Source organism: Ranitomeya variabilis, chromosome 2 (genome assembly GCF_051348905.1).
Source record: "Ranitomeya variabilis isolate aRanVar5 chromosome 2, aRanVar5.hap1, whole genome shotgun sequence".
Taxonomy (NCBI): Eukaryota; Metazoa; Chordata; class Amphibia; order Anura; family Dendrobatidae; genus Ranitomeya; species Ranitomeya variabilis.
Window position 1 is genome coordinate 247,181,345 of NC_135233.1, and position 26,360 is coordinate 247,207,704.

The 26,360-nt window shown below is 43.0% G+C and overlaps 1 protein-coding gene across 5 annotated transcripts in view; it reads left to right on the top strand.

Moving 5' to 3' along the window:
* Window positions 1-26,360, top strand: part of GPSM1 (G protein signaling modulator 1) — a 347,209-nt gene that overhangs the window by 179,854 nt on the left and 140,995 nt on the right. For all 5 annotated transcript variants that reach the window (XM_077284466.1, XM_077284465.1, XM_077284463.1 and 2 more), the window contains 3 exons: window positions 1,803-1,958; window positions 7,012-7,120; window positions 8,485-8,608. In XM_077284466.1, coding sequence (XP_077140581.1) covers window positions 1,803-1,958; window positions 7,012-7,120; window positions 8,485-8,608 — 389 coding nt within the window. The remainder of the gene's footprint in view (window positions 1-1,802; window positions 1,959-7,011; window positions 7,121-8,484; window positions 8,609-26,360) is intronic.

A 26,360-nucleotide genomic window follows, 5' to 3' on the forward strand; every position in this document is an offset into this window, starting at 1 on the left:
AGGCGAAATTTACATTGCTGTCAATGGGTGCGCTAACGGACACGTTGCACGGCGTTAATTGCGACATTTTCGCCGTGCAACGCTGTCCGTTAGCGATCACCCACTAACGCAATGTGAACCTAGCCTTAGATTCCTCTCCTTAAAGGATGAGGAATTAGCTGGTCGTAGAGTCAAAAAGAGGCAAAATGCCAGAGTCTGGTGGCAAAACCTGGCATCATTATGGAGGTCCCCAAAATAGCTGCAGGTTCCATTGGCCTGTCCTGTGGATGTGTCACAGATGTACAAGATGGGAGCGCACTCTGTGGAACGTCCTCTTTAAGTAAACTATGGTCCCTATGTGATCTGATGTGAGCCGACGTTTGCCTATGTTAAGAAACCCTTGTGGGGCACATCAGAGAGATATCTGGGGCAGGTACCGATGTGTTTTTGGTTGGACAGATCCATCTTATTGAATAAAATCATATCTTATGTATCACAAAATATACTGTAAATGATGGAGCAACTCTGGCAAAATTAGTTAATTCCTAAGAGAGTGAATAGCCGTAGAGGTGGATTATATGGGTGCTTATAGACAGGGGAAGGGTTTATATATGTAGGGATCCTCTTATTTTCATGCCAATTTACATCAGTCATGTATCTCCATATTTATCAGCTTCCTGCACTATGCTTTAGATATCTAGGCTATTAGTGGGGGTCCAATCTGCTGTTCAAAAGGGCTACAGTGAGCTGGTGCCGCCCCATTAAAGTGATACAACCCCCACTAGTCGCACATTGTTGGACTGTATTAGGAATAGAGCTCCCCTTTAATAAACATCTGTTTGGACTTATGTACCAGGTATGTATGTCCTTGGCTATCTGACAGCCGGACTTCTGCGCTAATGGCCAAGATCAGAGAATCCAATGATCCAGGTCATTTATAGTCAATAGTGACCTCAGCAATCGCCCCCATTGTGATGTGATGATGGGAAGCTATGCTGGCCAGACATGGTCTCCAGGTCTGCTATGTATGGAAGCCGATGAGGAGGCACGTAGACTGCATTAGCATTATGTAGGCTTGGAAATCCTCTTGTAGGACTAATGTTAAACTTCCATCATGTCCAGTCCAGCCCTGCTACAGAGCTACATTGATCTCCAACCCCATGCTATTGGAGGCCAGGGCACAGTGCTATTATTGATGGAAGGCTCTATGCTGCCACCTAGTGACTGATCCAATATTGAGACACCTACAATGCTTTCTGCCCAAACTTTTTATATCATTTAAACTTTTTTTTTATCTCAGCCTTATGCTTTAAGTTTCTAATATCTGAATTTACATAAAGTATGAAAACATTAATAGAGTATAGCTATCTACCTAATCCAAAAAATAGAGGCAGCACACCAAATAGATGGAAATATTAAAGTGCTATTTAATATCCCATATGGCGACGTTTCGGTCCAGAGATGTGGAACTGTGGACCTTTTTCAACCTTGAAAAATATTAAATAGCACTTCAATATTATAATCTATTTGGTGTGCTGCTTCTATTTTTTTTAATCTATCTATCTACTTCATTAATGTATTATATGTGCTTTATTAATTCATATTTTACCATTCCATATACATGGACTATATCTCCTAAATCCAATGTCCCCGTGACACAACCACTACCTCGTTCAATCCTGTATTAACCACACTTCCTATATCCCATCATGAATCTATAGCTTTGCATTACTGTCCAGAAATAAGAATTAATTTTCATGAAAAGACTGACAAATATAATAGAAATCTATATCACTAACTTGAATTTTCCTTTTTTTTTCCAGGAAGACTCTGCAGCTCTCCCGACAGCTGAAGGATCAGGCGGTGGAAGCGCAGGCTTGTTACAGTCTAGGGAACACGTTCACCCTACTCCAGGACTATGAACGAGCTATAGAATACCATCTCAAGCATCTGTCTATCGCCCAGGAACTAGGGGACCGGTGAGTGCAGCTGCTCGGGGGTCGGCATCTAGTCACACCTTTTGCTGGACCCTTGTTTCCATCGACTATATAAAGGTTTACACCTTCTCACATTGCTTAAGCTCCTACTTGACCATTATACATTTTTATATTTTACGCTTTGCAACCTTTCTGCTCATTAGCCATGGATAATGCTGAACTTGTTGCATTTTTTTTGCTTCTTCTGCTACCAAGAATATTCTTGTTTTATCATATTGTTAGGGTCTCGTTGTAAACCAGATGTGTTTCTGTAGAAAAAGGACAAAGAAACATTTTTTGGAGGGCACCACAAAATATATACGGGGATACACCTGAAGTCAGTAAGAAACCATCATAATTAATACTAAGAAAAAGCTACAGACCAAAACAGGGATCACCACAAAATACGAAAGGTTTTATTGTATACACAACACATAAATACCAATAAAAACATTAAAAAAGTCATAAACATGACATATAACCTACCCAGGCGGCTTGTAATAAAGCCAAAGGCTATCCCTCATCAGGCCACAATATACAGATATTAAATCGATGTATTTAGCAAAATGTCAATGCGTATCATACATAACAAAGCCCTCTATTTTTTGTCTTTGATTTATTGGTGTATCCTTATGGTATTGGAAGCATTTTTTCCCTCATATGGGGAGTTGTCTGCACTATTATGGTAGACCTGGATTGTTGGTTTTGTGGCGTCACAATCTGGTTTGTATTGATGTATATTGCTATATTGTCCAGTCTAGTATCATGTATTTGTATTTTGTGGTGTTCCCTGTTTTGGTCTGTAGCTTTTTCTGTAGAAAGAGCAGATTATAGCTGGCCATATATCGTAGAATGCTGTTGGCCGATTGATCGTTCAGTCGACGGCTATTTCTTCTGACTCCCCCATACACAAGAACACTCAGCAGAACATGCTGGTTCTTATACATGAGAGCTGCTGCAGGAATCACCTGGCTTGTCTACATGCCAAACAAAACGATCGGCCATTGAAATACCAACATCCCGATCCTTCTCTTAGATGGTCATCAGTTCCCGCTGAAATTGGAGGGTTAAGGGTACTTTTCTGTATACGGGGGCATGAACCTGCTGCCAGACACTTCTGGCGGTCACTTATCTCCACGAGAATGAAAGGGTAAGGCTTCTTTCACACTTCAGTCGTTTGGCGTAAGTCACTTCCGACAAAGTGACGGATCGACGGATCCGTCACAATTGTTGAAAAAACGGATGTAATGGATCCGTTTTTTTGACGGATCCGTTACTCGGGGGTTGTATATACTTTTTGGAGAATGCGCAATTGAAAAAAATTGAAAAAACGGATTGGGGCGACGGATCCGTTTAAATAACGGTCGCGACGGATCCGTCGCCCATAGGTGGCCATTCTATGGAATGACGGACGCGACGGATCCGTCGCGATCTGTCATTTCAACGGAGACAAAAAACGTTGCAATGACCGTCAATGTCTAGATGACGTCCGCTAAATTTTGACGGATCCGTCGCATGACGGATGGAACGGACGACCATCCGTCACAATCCGTCGCTAATGCAAGTCTATGGGGAAAAAAACGGATCCGTCGAAAAAAAAAAACGGATCCGTTTTTTGAGGAAAATGACGGTTTTAGACTGACGCCAAACAACTGAAGTGTGAAAGAGTCCTAAGATGGTTGAAATCCAGTTGCCCTATATCTGTCAACCTGATATCTGTTGCAAGGGAGAATAGTCGTGACACCACCACATACATTAGATTAGATTAGAAGGTCAGAAGCTTGCACTGAAGTCGGCCAGTTTGGCAGATGTATTTTTAATGTGCATCTTCAGCTGATGTTATACCTCATGTAGCCACAGGAGGGCGCTATAACATCATATTCATCATATAACAAGAGACTAGGAGTCAGACTATACATGCGAGTCCAGGTCTAAGTGACCTCCATAGATTATCTAGCTAACAAAATATTCAATATCCTTGTCAAGCTGTCTTGGTTTTTCACTCGCTTAGTCGGTCGTTTATTGGGTCAGATCATTAAAATATTCATAGATCTAAAGCTCTTTTTATCAAGAGTTACATAACGTTGTTGTATATGGGATAGTCTTTAGCTGACCATACACCTTAGGTTGATTTCAAGCATTTGGTATTCACAGTCAAAGTACAGACCGCGGTGTCTGAACCAAGCTGCCAGTCTTCTGAGCCAAAGTCAGCAGATTCATAGGCATATACAAGGCTGTTGAGTTCAGGTCAGGAGATCTGCAGGTGGTCCCCGATATTTTGATCCGTACTTGTGCATGACATCTTGGCAAACACTGCTTCTGATCGGCAGTAAAATGATTACCGCCGATAAGACAGCCACGTTACCCATGCAGTCAAATTGCAGCATGAGCACGCAGCTGTGATCGGAGGTAAAAAGTTTACCTCCAGTCACTGGTGTTGAATGATGGGAGTACTGCTCCCATCAGCTGCTGCCGGTAATAACAGTGAGAGCAGGCAGCGGCTGATGGGAGTATTCATCAGTCGGCACCTGCGCTCTAAATAAATAATTTAAAAAAAAACAAGTGGGTTCCCCTGTATTTTTGATAACCAGCCAGGCAAAACTGACAACAGCTTAGTGAAGCAACCCTCAGCTGTCAGCAGCAGCAAGGTTGGTTATCAAGAAATAGAGGGGTCACCATTCTGTTTTTTTAATTATTTAAACAATTTAAAAAAAAAAAAAAAAAAGTGTGGGATCCCTCCAGTTTTGACAACCAGCCTTGCTAAAGAAGACAGCTGGGGGCTGCGCTGGTATTCTCAGACTGGTAAGGGGCCACAGATATTGCCTCCCGAGTCTGAAAACAGCAGCCCGCTGTCGCTCAAAAAAGGCACATCTTATTAGATGCGCAAATTCTGGCCCTTTATCCAACTCTTCCCACTTGCCCCGTAGCGGTGGCAAGTGGGATTTATGTTTGTGGAGTTGTTTCCTTTGTATTGTCCGGTGACATCAAGCCCACGGATTAGTAGTGGAGAAGCGTCTATAAGACACTTATCCATTAATAATCCTATAGTTACATGGTAAATAAACACACAGCCAGAATAAAGTCTTTTTTTTAAATAAAAACAAACACACACTTTTCCTTTTTTTTAATTTAAAAATAACAAACAGTTATACCCAACTAACTCCTATTCCACCAAAGCCCTCGTTCTCTTGTAATAAAACAAAAATAAAAAACAACAATGTCCCTCACCTGTTAGACGTTCTGTTTCACACTATAATCCACATCTCTCGCAGCAGCTCATTCATCAGTGGTTCACAGCCTGGACGGTCGCATCTTGGCTCTGTCCAGGTTGAAAACTATTAATCCCCAGACAATTCGCCTTTTCTGGGCAGTTGCGGGCTGCTATTTTTAGGCTGAGGGGGCAATATCCATGGCCCCTTACCATCCTGAGAATACCAGCCCCTAGCTGTCAGTTTTGCCTGGCTAGTTATCAGAACTACAGGGGAACTCACGCTGCTTTTTTTTAAACTTATTTATTTCGAGTTAAGGCGCCAGCTGATGAATACTCAGCTCTTGCTGTTATTAGTGGCGGCAGGCATAGGATGATGGGAGTAGTAGTCCCATCAGCCGATGCCAGTGACTGGAGGTAAACTTTTTACTTCCAATCACATCTATGGGCTCACACTGTCATTTGATAGCATGGGAACTGCGGTTGTCTGGCCAGCGGTAATGTTTATACCACTGATTAGTAGCAGTGTTTGCTACAATATAATGCACATGACAGTGCGACAAACACCCAGTGTTTCAGGGGCCGAACCTGAACATCCCAGTGAAGTCTGTATTCGGTGTCCGTGCCCGAACAGTAGGTGTTCGGTATGGACGCCTAACTTTACTGTTCAGATTCGCCGATCTGTACACCTGACACTCCCCAGGGCTCCAAGAATGGCACCTGACAGCCCCTGGGCTCCAAGGATGGCGCCTGCCAGCCCCAGGGCTCCAGCGATGAGACCTGCCAGCCCCAGGGCTCCAGCGATGGGACCTGCCAGCCCCAGGGCTCCAGCGATGGGACCTGCCAGCCCCAGGGGGGCTCCAGCGATGGGACCTGCCAGCCCCAGGGAGGCTCCAGGGATGGGACCTGCCAGCCCCAGGGCTCCAGGGATGGGACCTGCCAGGCCCAGGGCACCAAGGATGGCACCTGATAGCCCCAGGGCTCCAAGGACAGAAACTGCTGGCACCAGGTCTCCAATGATGGTAACTGCCAGCCCCAGGGCTCCAAGAATGGTGGCCACTGCCAACCCCAGGGCTCCAAGGATAGTGCCCCCCAGCCTAAATGCTTCCAGGATGACAGCTGTCAGCACAGGTTCTCACATGATGGAGGCTGCCATCTCTAGCACTCTCCTGACAGCCAGCAAAACATCACGCCTATGACATTGCCTTGACCTTCTTGTGCTGTCCCCATTCTTCAAGTCGATAACTGCAATTTATTCTTCTTATCACTTATGTCAATATCATTTTGTAAATCCATAATTTGCTTCCTTTGGTAAAGTGTTCATGCATGCTCTCCAACTTTCATGCCTCATTTACAGCTAGGCGGATAATTCCCCTATCTACACAGTTTCCGCCATGTGACACTTAGGATGAAACCCTCGGCTGTTCACCATTCTCTGCCTGCATCCCAGTCATTGCTTCCATTCTTCACACCTATATCTCCTCATCCTTGGTTCTGAGGCACATCTTCACTTTCCACCTCCTCAGGTTATTCTTGTCAGCCTGAACCACTATATGTATTTGTGTCTTATGTATGGAGTGCTGTCTACATCACAAAGACTTTATCTCTGGATGTCAGGTCTTTTAGGAGGGGTCACGTGGCCCAGTTTGGACCATGCTAGAGGCACACATTACTTTTTTGCTTCCCACTTTGTTTTCATTGGATCCGCTCCTTTTTGTTCTGATTTTAGTACAAATAACCATATTAATTGGTCAAAATGGTTGATTTATTTACACATAACTTGCTTTTTCTAGTGTGTTGTGGCACATAGATCACCCATTGACGACTTTTTGTTTTTATTTCTTGCAGAGTAGGAGAAGGGAGAGCGTCCTGGAGTTTGGGAAATGCCTATGTGTCTTTAGGAAACCATGAGGAAGCCCTGCGCTATGCAAGAAAGCACATGGAAATCTCGTGTGAGGTAAGAAGGTTGCATTGCATAACTTGAATAAGGAAACCCCAAGATACCAGCCCCAGTCCAGGCACCTCCACTTTTGGCTAGGGTTCAACATGAGCGATCTTGCTGTATGTGAAGGGGGCTGGTTGACCAGTTCATCTCAATAGATAACTGATACATAGATGGAGAAGGGGGCTGCCTTTCCAATTAAAATGTCCCAGACAGTCTGAGCCAGCACTGATGACTTACTAACACCAGTCACTCTCTACTGTGATGATACTAAGCTGAAACGCTGATACCTGGGGATCTCCCACTGCCTATATATCATTAGTCTGCCAGGCTTTATTTAACTCCTTCTTGCTACAGTGTTGTGGCCAGGGGATAATGGGACTTATACGTTTTTTGGTTGATAAATTGATAAATTATCCCAACACAAAAACCAAAAAGACAAGGATCCCTAAAATATAACTTTTAATGAATAAAGTTTAAAAATGTTCCAAAATTGGAGACAAAGCAACAAATATAAAAAAGTTACCATAGGGAATTAAATATATCTCAGTAGTGTGTCCTACTGTGCCCTGCAGGTACACCATACTGACCCCTGCCTGGCAGTGGAGGTTGGCACCCTAAATTTCAGCGGTAGGCGCCCCCATGGTTACTAGATTTGTGTCCCAATACACCCATTGCCCGTGTGGAAAAAAACACAAAAAAATCTAAAATGAAAAACCACAAATAATAAGTAGAGGGGATATTTTATCCTTAATATAGAGGCTATAATGAACAATTAACCTCTACAGATACGGAAAATATAAATATCCCTTTTGAAGCACAATGTCTATATAAAGTGTGGGCAAATAGAATGCAAAAAATTGTGCACTTGTCTCATTTGTCCTAGTACAAATAACAAACAAAGGAGGAGCTCCGTAATCAACAACTTTTTAGCCATATATTACCCATAAAAGGGCTATGCAACATCACAATACATGCAGTAAACATTTGCAATGGCGTCTGATTATACAAAATCTAGTGCAGTAACCGTTGGCTAAAAAGTCGTTGATCCTCAGGGCGAGCCATCGTTGAGTGGGGGCGCCTACCGCTGAAACCTAGGGTGCCAACCTCCACTGCCAGGCAGGGGTCAGTATAGCGTACCTGCAGGGCACAGTAGGACACACTACTGAGATATATTTCATTCCCTATGGTTCCCTGGTGACATATATACATACTGGATATATATATATATTTAGAAAAAACGAGGCAGCACTCCTTCATTGCAGTGTTTAGACGTGCAGGATTTTAATCAACCCACTTGTCTGGACGACGTTTCGGCACACATATATACACACATTTTTTATTTTTTTTTAACGGAGTCTACCTGTTTGCTATTGTAGATTGGTGACCGAAATGGAGAGCTGACAGCTCGTATGAATGTAACACAGCTCCTGTCAGCACTCGGCATAAGGGCCGGTGAAGATGATGGAGACTCTTCTCAATGTGATGGATATGAAGCACAAGGTATGCTGCAGTTTGTAGTGTCCTCTCTTTTTTGGGATACATTTTAAAGGGTTATTAGAAAACTCAGCCATTCATGCCGAATGGACACATGCAATGGTACCAGTGTGAACAGAGCCTAAGCTTGAAGTTTGCTGTCTAGACTGCTTGGCACATTGTAATAAACATGCAGTGATGAGCAATATTAGATTTTCAACCTCTGGATGTATCGTAAGGGTCCTATTCAATGACAGCAAGCAGAGATCTTCTAGAACTGCAATGAGTTGAGAAACCAAATATATTAAAAAGTCACTAAACTTCCAATTATACAATTATTAACCTAAAACTGGAATTGCTTTTTAAATGTCCAGGATCTTTCCAGGACATCGTGATTTCCTTGTCCCCAAAATAATGTAAGGAAAGCTGATCCAAGTGCAGTTAACATCAGCACCCGGTGGGTTTATGTTTTGCTGTAGTTCACCGCACATTGTATATAATTGAGACCGATGATGGAAATCAGGCATGATCGCTTTTGCAGAGTGTTAGGGAAGTTCGGCTTTGATGCCAGTCAGTAGATAATCGGCGCGGTTTGAGGAAAGTAACACTACGTGTGTGTACAGTATATATTGACAAGACGTGTTGATCTTTAGGGTGTAACTGAGTAAACAGTAGATGTGCCAGGTTCCTGAGTGTAACACCGAGCTCTTCTCTGCATAGAAATAAACATCTCCGTCGAAGGAAAGGATGGCAGAAGTGATAGTAATGAAACAGTTTATATTACCACGCTTCTAGAAGTCCTCCGGCGCTTCGGTTGTTCTTCACAGCGTCTTTACAAAGGTTACACGGAGTCCCTCTGTGTTACAGAGGTATTGATTCTCTGAATGCCGCCATGTGGTGCTCGAATTCTCACCATAGTGCAAAAGCATTCCCCTTAGAAGCAATGCGTATTTACCTCCACAACAATAATGGAGCACACCAATAGTGTTATAATATGCCCTGTATGACCTCTAAGTCCTGAGCTTATGTAGGGGGACAAACCTGCTGGTGATTGTCCACTATGGCTTAGGTAAAAAATTATTTTTAGAGTCCCTAGACTGATTAATATTAATAAAACATGAGATTCTCGCCATCAATGATCCTGTGTTGGTGCTTACCTGTTCCCCTCTGGTCTCTGCTTCCTGGTCCCTTCTTCACATTCCAAAAAGGGTCTGGAAATGCTGGCTCAGCCAATCACTGGCTAGGGCGGGTAACAGTTGTGGCCACTGATTGGCTGAGCAGGTACTACTACCGGTTTACAGTGTGTTGAAATAGGAACAGGAAGTAGAGAGCGGCACTGACCGTGAAGGGTCGAACAGGAGCTGGGGGGGCAAGGAACGTGAATATTACGTCTTTTAGTTTTATTCTATTTTATACTTATTTTTCAAATGAGGCCCGAAAACCACCTTTAATTTACAAAATGGTTGCATAAACCAGTCACTTATGTAAAGAAATGAGCCATTGCCTTTACATTATGATTTCTATTCAGAAGCAAACTGCGTTTATAAGAAAAGTACAAGCACGATGTTAAATAATGCAAAGTATGTTCCTGTAATGTAAATATCAGAATAGCACTCAATATATGGATCACGTGCCATGAATTATTAATGGAGATGTCCTGTGCACTCATCATACAGATTTACCTCTAGGATTCTTTATCTTGTGTCTTTTTTATTTCTCGATTATTGAAGTCTTTGATTTTTAAGTAATAGAGTAAAAAAAAATCTGATGGGTACTAGAACAGAGTGATATATAAATGGCATATTTTACATCATTTTCAGAAATAATTTGCATTCTGGGAATATCCAGTTTTACAACAGGTTGTATCTACAAGATTTTCATCAATGGCAACCAGCAGAATAGTGAGCGCAGCTCTGGAGTACAATCCAGGATATATTAACACATACAGAAGCGAGTAACAGCATAAATTATGGACTAGTAAATAAGTCAGCTAGAAATATAAAGAAACATAATAACATCTACAAAAATCCAGCACAAGACCAGTAATGAAATATTAAAATAATTTTTATTGAAAACAAAGTGGACAAGACACATAAATTAAAACCATTTACAAATAAACAGATAAGATACATGAAGGTGGAGGAGTACAGTGCAAAAATGATGATGTACCGTAAATGCCTATATAGTAAAGAGTGACCCAGACAAGAAGACCAGATAGAAGATCCTATAGACCTTGTTAATGATCAAAAAGAATGTAGAGTTCAATTCATAATGAATGATGGAAAACCAAAAATAGGTCACCTAAAGGTATAAAAAGTTCATAGATGAGGGGGTCACATAAATATAAGAATGATAAAAGGGTTAACAAACCCATAGAGTCAAAATGCACTGCTTGTCCCTCACCTCAACCTGCAACGCAGGGATGCTTCCTCAGGGAATGGTCAGTACAGGATGAGTAATGTAATACAGTATATGTGCACAGTGACTACACCAGCAGAATAGTGAGTGCAGCTCTGGAGTGTAATACAGGATGTAACTCAGGATCAGTAATGTAATGTATGTACATAGTGACAGCACCAGCAGAATAGTGAGTGCAGCTCTGGAGTATAATACAGGATGTAACTCAGGATCAGTACAGGATAAGTAATGTATGTACACAGTGACTGCACCAGCAGAATAGTGAGTGCAGCTCTGGAGTATAATACAGGATGTAACTCAGGATCAGTACAGGATCAGTAATGTAATGCATGTACACAGTGACTGCACCAGCAGAATAGTGAGTGCAGCTCTGGAGTATAATACAGGATGTAACTCAGGATCAGTAATGTAATGTATGTACACAGTGACTACACCAGCAGAATAGTGAGTGCTGCTCTGGAGTATAATACAGGATGTAACTCAGGATCAGTAATGTATGTACACAGTGACTGCACCAGCAGAATAGTGAGTGCAGTTCTGGAGTATAATACAGGATGTAACTCAGGATCAGTAATGTAATATATGTACACAGTGACTGCACCAGCAGAATAGTGAGAGCAGCTCTGGAGTATAATGTAGGAGGTAACTCAGGATCAGTACAGGATCAGTAATGTAAAGTATGTACACAGTGACTGCACCAGCAGAATAGTGAGTGCAGCTCTGGGGTATAATACAGGATGTAACTAAGGATCAGTAATGTAAGGTAATGTATGTACTCAGTGACTGCACCAGCAGAATAGTGAGTGTAGCTCTGGAGTATAATACAGGATGTAACTCAGGATCAGTACAGGATAAGTAATGTATGTACATAGTGACTGCACCAGCAGAATAGTGAGTGCAGCTCTGGAGTATAATACAGGATGTAACTCAGGATCAGTACAGGATCAGTAATGTAATGTATGTACACAGTGACTGCACCAGCAGAATAGTGAGTGCAGCTCTGGGGTATAATACAGGATGTAACTCAGGATCAGTACATGATCAGTAATGTAATGTATGTACACAGTGACTGCACCAGCAGAATAGTGAGAGCAGCTCTGGCGTATAATACAAAATGTAACTCAGGATCAGTACTGTATGTACACAGTGACTGCACCAGCAGAATAGTGAGTGCAGCTCTGGAGTATAATACAGGATGTAACTCAGGATCAGTAATGTATGTACACAGTGACTGCACCAGCAGAATAGTGAGTGCAGCTCTGGAGTATAATACAGGATGTAACTCAGGATCAGTACTGTAATGTATGTACACAGTGACTGCACCAGCAGAATAGTGAGTGCAGCTCTGGAGTATAATACAGGATGTAACTCAGGATCAGTACTGTAATGTATGTACACAGTGACTGCACCAGCAGAATAGTGAGAGCAGCTCTGGCGTATAATACAAAATGTAACTCAGGATCAGTGCAGGATCAGTAATGTTATTTTGCAGCATTACCCAACTTTGGTGAGAGGTCTTTAAATACTTGGGTCTTCTTCAGCTTTTTATGACAAGTTAAGATGGCACGGATAGGGAATAATAATAATAATAATAATTTTATTTATATAGCGCCAACATATTCTGCAGCGCTTTACAACTTATAGAGGGGACTTATACAGACAACAGACATTACAGCATAACAGAAATCACAGTTCAAAACAGATACCAGGAGGAATGAGGGCCCTGCTGCTCGCAAGCTTACAATCTATGAGGAAAAGGGGAGACACAAGAGGTGGATGGTAACAATTGCTTTAGTTATTTGGACCAGCCATAGTGTAAGGCTCGGGTGTTCATGTAAAGCTGCATGAACCAGTTAACTGCCTAAGTATGTAACAGTACAGACACAGAGGCTATTAACTGCATAAAGTGTATGAGAACATGATGGAGGAACGTGATTATGTTGTTGTTTTTTATTAATAGGCCACACAGGGATAATTAGGTTAATGCGTTGAGGCGGTAGGCCAATCTGAACAAATGAGTTTTTAGTGCACGCTTAAAACTGTGGGGATTGGGGATTAATTGTATTAACCTAGGTAGTGCATTCCAAAGAATCGGCGCCGCACGTGTAAAGTCTTGGAGACGGGAGTGGGAGGTTCTGATTATTGAGGATGCTAACCTGACGTCATTAGCGGAGCGGAGGGCACGGGTAGGTTGGTAGACTGAGACCAGAGAGGAGATGTAGGGTGGTGCTGAGCCATGGAGTGCTTTGTGGATGAGGGTAGTAGTTTTGTACTGGATTCTGGATTGGATGGGTAGCCAGTGTAATGACTGGCACAAGGTAGAGGCATCGGTGTAACGGTTGGCGAGGAATATGATCCTGGCAGCAGCATTCAGGACAGATTGGAGCGGGGAGAGTCTGGTAAAAGGTAGGCCAATTAGTAGAGAGTTACAATAGTCCAGACGAGAATGAATAAGTGAGACAGTAAGAGTTTTTGCAGAGTCGAAAGTAAGAAAAGGGCGAATTCTGGAAATGTTTTTGAGATGCAGATAAGAAGAGCGAGCCAGTGATCGGATGTGGGGGGTGAATGAAAGCTCGGAATCAAGGATGACTCCAAGGCAGCGGGCATGTTGCTTTGGAGTAATGGTGGAACCGCACACAGAGATGGCAATGTCGGGCAAAGGTAGGTTTGTAGAGGGAGAGAACACGAGGAGTTCAGTTTTTGACAGGTTCAGTTTCAGATAGAGGGAGGACATGATGTTAGAGACAGCGGTAAGACAATCACTGGTGTTTTCTAAAAAGGTCGGCGTGATAACAGGAGAAGAGGTATATAATTGGGTGTCGTCAGCATAGAGATGGTACTGGAAACCAAATCTACTGATTGTTTGTCCAATAGGGGCAGTATACAAAGAGAAGAGGAGGGGGCCTAGGACTGATCCTTGAGGAACCCCAACAGTAAGGGGAAGGTGAGAGGAGGAGGAACCAGCAAAACAAACAGTGAAGGATCGGCCAGAGAGATAGGAGGAGAACCAAGAGAGAACGGTGTCCTTGAGGCCGATGGAGCGGAGCATAGTGAGGAGGAGCTGATGATCCACAGTGTCGAATGCTGCAGAGAGATCCAAGAGAATTAGCATGGAATAGTGACCATTAGATTTAGCTGTTAGTAGGTCATTAGAGACTTTAGTGAGGGCAGTTTCAGTAGAGTGTAAAGAGCGGAAACCAGATTGAAGAGGGTCGAGAAGAGAATTATCTGAGAGATAGCGGGTAAGACGGGAGTGGACCAGGCGTTCCAGGAGTTTAGAGATGAAGGGAAGATTAGAGACAGGTCTATAATTAGCGGCACAATTTTGATCGAGGGAGGGCTTTTTAAGTAGTGGATGTATGATGGCATGCTTAAATGAGGAGGGAAAAATACCGTAAGTGAGGGAAAGGTTGAATATTTTTGTTAGGTGAGAGGTGACAGCCGGGGAAAGGGACTGGAGGAGATGCGACGGAATGGGGTCGCTGGTGCAAGTGGTCGGGCGAGAAGATGCAAGGAGCCTGCTTACTTCTTCTTCTGTAACTGGTTCAAAGTCAGAGAGTGAACTAGATGCAGTGGGGGAGGGAGGACAGTGCTTGGTATGAAGAGATTGGGAAATGATTTCCTGTCGAATGTGGTCAATTTTTTCTTTGAAGTAATTGGCCAGATCGTCAGCGTGGAGATCTGTGGTTGGGGCCTGCTCTCTTGGGTTGAGTAGGGACCGGAAAGTGTCAAAGAGACGTTTAGGGTTATTGGACAGCGAGGTGATGAGGGTGTTGAAATAGGTTTGTTTGGAGAGGTGAAGGGCAGAGTTGTATGTTTTTAACATGAACTTATAATGGATGAAATCTTCGGGCAGATTAGATTTTCTCCACAGACGTTCGGCGCACCTGGAGCACCGCTGCAGGAAACGTGTTTGCAGCGTGTGCCACGGTTGTCGCCGTCTGTGCCGAGTTGTTCTATGTATAGGAGGTGCAGCTTCTTCCAGGGCACTTTGCAGGGCACTTTGCAAGGGAAGGCAAATAGCAAAATGTAGAGGGGGTTAAAGGCCACGATGAGGGTTTTCATGCTAATATCCATTCTTCCCCTTTGGGAGACAGGGAATATAGATTGCTTTGGGGAGATCTTGACCTAGAATCATCCAGCCACCTCAGGCAACAGGATTTCCAAGCACATCGCAGATCCCGTTCCTTCTGCAGCCAAGTTCTTACTCTTCATTTATCTATTTCTAATTCTTTTCCTTTATGTGCTTTAATAACAAAAATATTGTTAAGGTAATTAAGCTGAAAAGCGCCCAGCACTCAGCTTTTATGTCATTGTGTATATTCATGAGCTGAAATACTCCAGCTTTAGCGTAGTCTATGATGGCTCCCATGATGCGCACTGTGTCATTTATTCATGTTTTCAATGGGCAGAGAGGTGAAAGCTTCAGCCGGACTCTCCTGTCAGTGGCTTATCTCTCCTGAAATAAAAGATTGAGGGTCGACATTTATTTTCCCACCAACATGATATGTCAGGGAAAAGTCAGGAGGCCCCCAAATAAATTGTATGACTTTTATCTAATGTGTATAGGGTGGGGGCCATGACGGGATAAATCAAAGGAGCCAGGAAGCACTTGAAGGGATTGTCCTCATTTGGGGGGCAATTTTTAATTTTAATTTACCGTATTTCTGGCTAAAATTCATTTTTGCGGTTGGGTTCTAATAATAATTATTACAGCGTTTTATTTTTACAAACTTTGTTTCCTTGAGCAATCAACTTTCATCCTTCATAAAACAGCAGAAAGGAACTAAAAAATATAAAAATAAATAGATAAAAGAGTAGCAAAGTTTTCTTATCAGAACAAGCTGACTGATGGGTTCCTCAGTCAACTCATTCTGCAACCAGCAGTGTGGCACACATAATGTGATCATTTCCAGGGTTTGTTTGCTTTGTGCACCTTTTATAATGACCTCATTGATTAGCTTTCAGCATTGACAAGGTTTCCAAGGTCTTGGTTGCTCTAAACACAAGTACAGCATGTTCTCAGAGCGAAGTGTTTATCCAGCCTGAGAAGGGAAGACATCCCTTATTACATTCAAGTTCTTGGGGAAAACTGCATAAAGAGCGCTCTCGAGAAAGAGAGTTCTGCATAGACATGGCTGGGAATAAAGGTAAATCCCGTGATCACTTTATGGAAGGGACAAAGTAATCTGTGGGCATTTCTGCTTTTCTCTATCTATCCTTACAGCTTGATTTATGTGGTAGCAGATTATATTAAATGTGCAGAGCTGTAGTGTCAGAAAAATAAAAAAATTCAGGTTTCAATAACCTTAGCATAGCCAGGTTACCTCCACTTTTGATTGACTGGCAAAAATCAGTGCATAGAAATAACCCTTTAGAAAATATTAGATTAATACCTTTAAAAAGTAAGGAGGCCCCCCCAACCGCATAAAATAATAAAATGTATGCTCGCCAAATCAGAGCGACCTCTTCTTCCCACCTTTTGCAGAGCAGGATGGCACTGGTGGCCTGTGGGGGTCCGTAGCATCCTCGCCTGTAGGGAATCCAGGGTACTAGGCCACCCAGATCTTCACCGCTTCTTAGGGGCACAATATTTCAATATAAAAAAATAATAGTGTTTTTCTTTTGAAATTTACGCCCCTAACAATTTTCCATCCAGAGCAATTGCCTCTGGCCCCCACTATGCCACTGTTAAACAAACATGTTTTTTATGCAAGCATTTATAGAGAAGCCTGCCATAAAATGCATGGAAAAAAACACCATACCTACAACAGGCTACATATAGAAAACAAAAGATGCTGAAAGTATGAAAAAAAAATGACCCATGCCAACCGTAGTACATATCATATATTTCTTACTACCTACAACCAAATTCTGCCCAATAAATGGAGAATGAGAGAGTGGTCAGTTTGGAAGTAAACAGCCTTCAGAGCACCAGTCAGGAGCATGGAAAATAACTTGCAAACAAAGATAAGTCAATCTGGAAAAAGGTGCTCTTTTGGGGAATTTCCACATCAGACCATAATAAAGCCTCGACTATGGATCTGTATTCCATCAGTTGAGCATCCACTGTCTTACATGCTTTTAGGGAATGTGTCATAAAAAAACATCTAAAATCTTGCGATTTTCACATTGGCCGCTATGACTAATATTATACTGTTGTTGATCACTTGGACATTTACAGCAGTAGAATGATTCAGACCCTAGTAAATGCGGTAATTAAGGCCAAGCTCATAATTTTGAATGGTGGGTCCTGTGTTATCAGTCATTGTACAGGAGGAGGTGAGCTGTGACATCACCTATTGTGAATCGTGGATAGTGTATTATTTGCTGTATATAGAGGTGTTATCAGTCATTGTACAGGAAAAGGTGAGCTGTGACATCACCTATTGTGAATGATGGATCCTGTGTTATCTACTGTATATAGCGGTGTTATCAGTCCTTGTACAGGAGGAGGTGAGCTGTGACATCACCTATTGTGAATTGTGGATCCTGTGTTATCTGCTGTATATAGAGGTGTTATCAGTCATTGTACAGGAGGAGGTGAGCTGTGACATCTATTGTGAATGAATGTTGAAATCTGTGTTATCTGCTGTATATAGAGGTGTTATCAGTCATTGTGCAGGAGGAGGTGAGCTGTAACATCACCTATTGTGAATGGTGGATCCTGTGTTATCTACTGTATATAGAGCTGTTATCAGACATTGTACAGGAGGAGGAGGTGAGCTGTGACATCACCTATTGTGAATGGTGGATCTTGTGTTACCTACTGTATATAGAGGTGTTATCAGTCATTGTACAGGAGGAGGAGGTGAGCTGCGACATCATCTGTTGTGAATGGTGGATCCGGTGTTATCTACTGTATATAGAGGTGTTATTAGTCATTGTACAGGAGAGGGAGGAGCTGAGCTGTGATATCTCCTAGTAAGAATGGTGGATCCTGTGTTATCTACTGTGTATAGAGGTGTTATCAGTCATTGTACAGGAGGAGGAGGTGAGCTGTGACATCATCTATTGTGAATGGTGGATCCTGTGTTATCTACTGTATATAGAGGTGTTATCAGTCATTGTACAGGAGGAGGAGGTGAGCTGTGACATCACCTATTGTCAATTGTGGATCCTGTGTTATCTACTGTATATAGAGGTGTTATGTGTCATTGTGCAGGAGAGGGAGGAGGTGAGCTGTGACATCACCTATTGTGAATGGTGGATCCTGTGTTATCTACTGTATATAGAAGTGTTATCAGTCATTGTACAGGAGGAGGAGGTGAGCTGATGTATCACCTATTGTGAATGGTGGATCATGTGTTATCTGCTGTATATAGAGGTGTTATCAGTCATTGTACAGGAGGAGGAGGTGAGCTGTGACATCATCTATTGTGAATGGCGGATCCGGTGTTATCTACTGTATATAGAGGTGTTATCAGTCATTGTACAGGAGAGGGAGGAGCTGAGCTGTGATATCTTCTAGTAAGAATGGTGGATCCTGTGTTATCTGCTGTATATAGAGGTGTTATCAGTAATTATACAGGAGGAGGAGGTGAGCTGTGACATCACCTATTGTGAATGGTGGATCCTGTGTTACCTACTGTATATAGAGGTGTTATCAGTCATTGTATAGGAGGAGGAGGTGAGCTGTGACATCACCTATTGTGAATGGTGGATCCTGTGTTATCTACTGTATATAGAGGTGTTATCAGTCATTGTACAGGAGGAGGAGGTGAGCTGTGACATTACCTATTGTGAATGGTGGATCCTGTGTTATCTACTGTATATAGAGGTGTTACCAGTCATTGTACAGGAGGAGGAGGTGAGCTGTGACATCACCTATTGTGAATGGTGGATCCTGTGTTATCTACTGTATATAGAGGTGTTATCAGTCATTGTACAGGAGGAGGAGGTGAGCTGTGACATCACCTATTGTCAATTGTGGATCCTGTGTTATCTACTGTATATAGAGGTGTTATGTGTCATTGTGCAGGAGAGGGAGGAGGTGAGCTGTGACATCACCTATTGTGAATGGTGGATCCTGTGTTATCTACTGTATATAGAGGTGTTATCAGTCATTGTACAGGAGGAGGAGGTGAGCTGTGATATCACCTATTGTGAATGGTGGATCCTGTGTTATCTACTGTATATAGAGGAGTTATCAGTCATTGTACAGGAGGAGGAGGTGAGCGCTTGTGTGTGGTATCCTGTAACTGTATTAATTGTTATCTAGTCTGTGATGATAATGAGACTGCTGAGAAGTGATCTGGACAGGAAAGAACATGTCATTCTATTATATGTCTCTCTGTATATTATATATTGCTCAAAATAAAATCACCAAAAATTCTATTTTTAATAAATATATTTAGCATAAAAACTGGATTTAAAAAATAATGATGGTAGGTAATTTTCTGTAGATACATTCCCTTTACTTAGTGTCTGTCCTACAGAAGCCTTAAGGTACCTTCACACGAAGCGACGCTGCAGCGATAGCGACAACGATGTCGATCGCTGCAGCGTCGCTGTTTGGTCGCTGGAGAGCTGTCACACAGACCGCTCTCCAGCGATCAACTATGCCGAGGTCCCCTGGTAACCAGGGTAAACATCGGGTAACTAAGCGCAGGGCCGCGCTTAGTAACCCGATGTTTACCCTGGTTACCAGCGTAAAATCTAAAAAAAACAAACAGCACATACATTCACGTCCCCCTGCGTCCACTTCCTGACTGACTGAGCGCCGTACAGTGAGAGCAGAGCGGTGACGTCACCGCTGTGCTGCTTTCACTTTCACTTTGCGGCGCTGAGTCAGAGGAGGAAGCAGACTGCAGGGGACGCAATGTGAGTATGTGCTGTTTGTTTTTTTTTACATTTTACGCTAGTAACCAGGGTAAACATCGGGTAACTAAGCGCGGCCCTGCGCTTAGTAACCCGATGTTTACCCTGGTTACCAGTGTAAAATATCGCTGGTATCGTTGCTTTTGCTTTCAAACACAACGATACACAGCGATCGGACGACCAAATAAAGTTCTGGACTTTATTCAGCGACCAGCGACATCACAGCAGGATCCTGATCGCTGCTGCGTGTCAAACGAAACGATATCGCTAGCGAGGACGCTGCAACGTCACGGATTGCTAGCGATATCGTTATAATGTCGTTTCGTGTGAAGGTACCTTAAGTGATAAATGAACCTACCTTGATTGTTGTGTCCTTGACGTGAGAGCCGCTATTATGTAGTTTTTGCTTGGTGTGGGGATGCGGCACTTGCTCTTTTCGCTGTACTTAGAGACATTACTTGATCCAATTACACATCACAGGACTCTCTGCAAATAGAGCAATTTGCTAAGTTTTTATCATACATCTGTACTGAAGATTTCACATCGTTCCTGGGATCAGGACTTTGTGACGTTGATCACCACGTTCATCTGGTGAATGTGTCTTTATTTACACTGCCCTAGTGCGACCCGGGAGTAACAGACGGAGCACTGTGGGCATCACACACTGAGAAGTCCTGTGTCCAGGATGTCTGCTGTATCTTATACCAGTGATTAGGTTACGTGTACATGGACAACTAGTGATTGAATAGGGATTTTGCCTTACAGCATGCTCTGATTGATCAAGGGATATGGATCACAAGGACCCAAAAGAACGACCAACATGTCCAAATAGTAATGTATATAAAAAAAAATTTTTAATTTTATTATACAACACTTATAAAAAGATACACATATACATCACATTTATAAGAAACAGGTGAGGTGAAATACTGAGGGTGTGCATAGACACCACAAAGAAGCATACTAAGGGCGCACGGAGCCGGGAACAAAAAGTCCACCCATACAAAAAGTAGTAAGCAAGGGGTTAAGATACCTCCAATCCCATCCTGCTATGGCTGATGAAATGCTTCCACCATACATCCACATAAAAGGACCATAGGTCCAGGTATCAAATATATTCAACAAGTGTCCATTACCTCTTTAGTGTAGAAAGCGGGTGAAATGTATCCAGGGTCCGTGCGCCCTCCCCGACGCACGTTTCGGTAGTCACACCTTCCTCGGGGACTACCGAAACGTGCGTCGGGGAGGGCGCACGGACCCTGGATACATTTCACCCGCTTTCTCCACTAAAGAGGTAATGGACACTTGTTGAATATATTTGATACCTGGACCTATGGTCCTTTTATGTGGATGTATGGTGGAAGCATTTCATCAGCCATAGCAGGATGGGATTGGAGGTATCTTAACCCCTTGCTTACTACTTTTTGTATGGGTGGACTTTTTGTTCCCGGCTCCGTGCGCCCTTAGTATGCTTCTTTGTGGTGTCTATGCACACCCCGCAGTATTTCACCTCACCTGTTTCTTATAAATGTGATGTATATGTGTATCTTTTTATAAGTGTTGTATAATAAAATTAAAATTTTTTTTTTATATACATTACTATTTGGACATGTTGGTCGTTCTTTTGGGTCCTTGTGATCCATATCCCTTGCTCTATATTTGATAGCGACTAGTCCTGATATGAAGTCGTTTGTTTTTGTATAACTTTCAGCATAAATAGTCTAACTACTTTTGGCATTGTTTAAATAATATTTAGTATTGGCTATGCTGCTCATTGTTGTGTGGTTAGTTATGCTCTGATTGATGTGTAGGAGATGGGACCAACCCAATGGCAGAGATAAATGTTAATTGCTGTGCGAAGATCATTACTAAGATCTCGTGTTGAATGTACTGCTTAGATCTGTGGACACTAATGTGGTCACATATAGCGCTTTAATGTTGATCAACCATATGCCTATTCAGGTATATTGCCATTATGACGGTTATACTTTTATATTACATATATTATATTACAGATATCAACTATCCATAGGATTGGTCATTATTAGTAGATCAGTGGGGCTCCAGCCTCTGAAACCATCCACTGATTGCCAATCTTGAGGGCTTGTGTCTCCCCAGTTTGACTGCAGTGGTGGTTGAACACATAGTACCTATAGGTAAGAGGGTGAAAATAGCTGTTCAGCCCCTTTTAATTTGTGTGCTATCAGCTTCCTACTTGGTCTCATGCTCAATGCACTTGTTTGTTTTACTGTCTGTTCATTTTCATGTCTAGCCGACACCACAACAGCCCTGTAGGTTAGGAGCTAAAGCAGTTTTCTGGTGAAAACAAGTTATTCACAGGAAGGTAATAACTTATTGCTCTGTGGTGGTGCGACCATCAGTACCCTCACCGATTGGCAGAACAAGGCATCTTTATCCCCGTTAGCATGGAGCAGCAGTACAAATGCTGGACCGCTGCTGTTTTAATTTCTTATGGGGCTGCCGAGCGCTTCTCTTGGCTTTTTCTGGCAGCCTAATAAGAGAGTGAATAGAGCTGCTCTCAGGCATCTGACCTACCTTTCCAATTTGTTGTGGGGATTACACAGAGTTTACACCGGACTACCCGAATAAGATTGTTGTCTAAGCAAAACTTAAGGTACCTTCACACTAAACGATATCGCTAGCGATCCGTGACGTTGCAGTGTCCTGGCTAGTGATATCGTTGTGTTTGACAGGCAGCAGCGATCAGGATCCTGCTGTGATATCGCTGGTCGTTGCTGAAAGTTCAGAACTTTATTTGGTCGTCAGATCGGCGTGTATCGTCGTGTTTGACAGCCAAAGCAACGATGCCAGCGATGTTTTACAGTGGTAACCAGGGTAAATATCGGGTTACTAAGCGCAGGGCCGCGCTTAGTAACCCGATGTTTACCCTGGTTACCATTGTAAAAGTAAAAAAAAAAACAGTACATACTCACCCTCTGATGTCTGTCACACGTCCCTCGCCGTCTGCTTCCCGCACTGACTGTGAGTGCAGGCCGTAAAGTAAAAGCAGAGCACAGCGGTGACGTCACCGCTGTGCTGTACTTTACGGCCGGCAATCACAATCAGTGCAGGAAGCAGACGGCGAGGGACGTGTGACAGACAGCAGAAGGTGAGTATGTACTGTTTGTTTTTTTTTACTTTTACAATGGTAACCAGGGTAAACATCGGGTTACTAAGCGCGGCCCTGCGCTTAGTAACCCGATGTTTACCCTGGTTACCCGGGGACCTCAGCATCGTTGGTCGCTGGAGAGCTGTCTGTGTGACAGCTCCCCAGCGACCACACAACAACTTACCAACGATCACGGCCAGGTCGTATCGCTGGTCGTGATCGTTGGTAAATCGTTTAGTGTGAAGGTACCTTTAGAGAGGTCAGAGATTGCTTAAGGGCAAGCATCCCTCCATTTGAGGTCAATTGCAGAGGTAGTAACACCAGTGTCCAATACACCCTGAGCCTTGTAAATGGAAAGAGGCCACCTCCGAAGTGGTGTGTTACCCCAGGTTATGGAGATAAGATTGTCAGTGACAATCCTGGGCAGAAGAGGTCATTAGGAGACATCCCTGGTATCCCATCCATTGTCGTGGAAGAATAGATGCCTGCAGTTGTGTCTTGGTGGCAGAGAGTCGGAGCATTGAGATCGAGTGAGGAGAAGCTGACTTATGAGGAGGCAGGGATGTGTAGTCGCAAGGAGAGTGTGGCGAGTGGAGGAGCAAAGGAGTGAAAGTGGCAAGGAGAGTTGCAGCCCAGGAGTGACTGTAGTCTGAGTGACAAGTTAGCCACTGAAGGGATAAGAGCCTGAGTGGCAATTATGTGTACAGTGGCTTGCGAAAGTTTTCACCCCTCTTAGCTTTTACATATTTTCTTACATTACAATCTATCGAAGTTGAAGTGAGAAAAACATAGGCATAAATTAAATTTATGGGATTAGATAAGTAAAAATTGGCATGTGTATTTACCTCTTTTGCTATGAAGACCCTAATAATTTCTGGCGCAAGCTATTCCCTTTCTAAGTAACATGCTTCGTGACAGGACTTCCCCTGTGTGCAATCTAAGTGTCACACATATGTCAGTATATACCCTTCACCTTTTCTGAAAGGCCACAGAAGCGGCAACACCAATAAGCAAGAGGCACCACTAACCATATATCACAATCTCTAATGATCCCCCGGAGCACCACCAAATCCATTATCATCAAATTGAATGAACATGGTACCACAACAAACCTGCCAAGAGAGGGCTGGCCACCAAATCTCTGAGCCTGGGCAAGGAGGGCAATAATCGGAGAGGCAGCACAGACACCAAAGGTAACCCTGAAGGAGCTGCAGAGTTCCCAAGCAGAGACTGGAGTATCTGTCCATACGACAACAATAAGCCATACACTCCATAGAGGTGGCCTTTATGGAAGAGTGGGAAGAAAAATGCCTTTATTTACACACAAAAAATTGTAAGGCTCATTTGGAGTTTGTCAAAAGACCTGTGAGAGACTCCTCAAATGTATGGATGAAGTTGCTGTGGTCAGATGAGACCAAAATTTAACTTTTTGGCCACCGAGGTAAATGCTATGCCTGGCTCCAAACCAACACAGCTCATCACCCCAAGAACACCATCCCCACAGTGAAACATGGCAGTGGCAGCATCATGCTGTGAGGATGTTTTATGGTAGCAAGGACAGGAAAAATGGGCCTAATCGAGGTGAAGTTGGATGGTGTGAAATAATCCATCCAAACAAAACCTGTCTCAAGACAATGACCCAAAGCATACTGCTAAAGCAACACATGAATGGTTTAGCCCCTTCGTGACTGGGCCAAATTTTTGAAATCTGGCCAGTGTCTCTTTATGTGGAAATAACTTTGGAGCGCTTCAACAAATCCCAGTGATTTTGAGATTTGTTTTTTTGTGGCACATTATAATTTACGTTAATGGTAAATTTAGGTCAATATGTTTTGTGTTTATTTACAAAAAATATCAGAAATTTGACAAAAATGTTGAAAAATTAGCAATTTTCAAACTTTGAAAAATTATCCCTTTAATCCAGATAGTCAAACTGTAGAAAAATATTAATAAATAACATGTCCCTCATATCTGCTTTAAATACGCACCATTTGTAAAATGTTATTTTGTTAGCCTTTTATGAGGTTTAAAAATGTAGCAGCAATTTTTCATTTTTTCAAGGAAATTTACAAACATTTTTTGGGGGGGTCCTATATATTGGGAAACCTCCAAAAGTATTACCATTTTAAAAACATCCCTCGCCATATTGAAAACTGCCGCCAGGTAGTTTATTAACCCTTCATGTGATTTTCAGGAATTAATGCAAAGTGACATGACAGGAATGAAGTGTATTTTTACCACCTAAATGTCGGTAACTATTGAACAGGTCACTATAGCCGACAGACTCTAAGGGTACCGTCACACAGTGGCATTTTCATCGCTACGACGGTACGATTCGTGACGTTCTAGCGATATCGTTACGATCTCGCAGTGTCTGACACGCTACTGCGATCAGGGACCCTGCTGAGAATCGTACGTCGTAGCAGATCGTTTTAAACTTTCTTTCGTCGCTGGATCTCCCGCTGTCATCGCTGGATCGTTGTGTGTGACAGCGATCCAGCGATGCGTTCGCTTGTAATCAGGGTAAACATCGGGTTACTAAGCGCAGGGCCGCGCTTAGTAACCCGATGTTTACCGTGGTTACCAGCGTAAAAGTAAAAAAAAACAAAAAACAGTACATACTCACCATCTGATGTCCGTCAGGTCCCTTGCCGTCCGCTTCCCGCTCTGACTGTCTGCCGGCCGGAAAGTGAGAGCAGATCACAGCAGTGACGTCGCCGCTGTGCTGTGCTCTCACTGTACAGCGGCACTCAGTCAGAGCGGGAAGCAGACGGCAAGGGACCTGACAGACATCAGATGGTGAGTATGTACAGTTTTTTTTTTTTACTTTTACGCTGGTAACCACGGTAAACATCGGGTTACTAAGCGCGGCCCTGCGCTTAGTAACCCGATGTTTACCCTGGTTACCAACGAACCTCGGCATCGTTGGTCGCTGGAGAGCTGTCTGTGTGACAGCTCCCCAGCGACCACACAACGACTTACCAACGATCACGGCCAGGTCGTATCGCAGGTCGTGATCGTTGGTAAATCGTATAGTGAGACGGTACCCTAAGGCCGCTATTTGCTCATGAATTGCCATGGCAAACATCAGGACCACACAATCATGATCTCAGGGTGGCAATGGGGATAAAGAGGGAGCCCCCACACTCTATTAACCATTTATATGATGGAGTCACTATTGACAGCAGCATCTAAGGAGTTCAACAGATATGGACGGTGCCAACACCAGTCGTGGCTGATGCAGCAACTTGTCAGCGATAGTGTCCAGCTGACAGCTGCTGGATTGTCATCTGTATGGGGATACTATTCTCTTATATCTCAGGTCAGTAAAAAGACGTATTAGCGGTCATTAAGAGGTTAAGGGGAAAAAAAGTAAATGTTTTGGAGTGACCTAGTCAAAGCCCAGAAGAA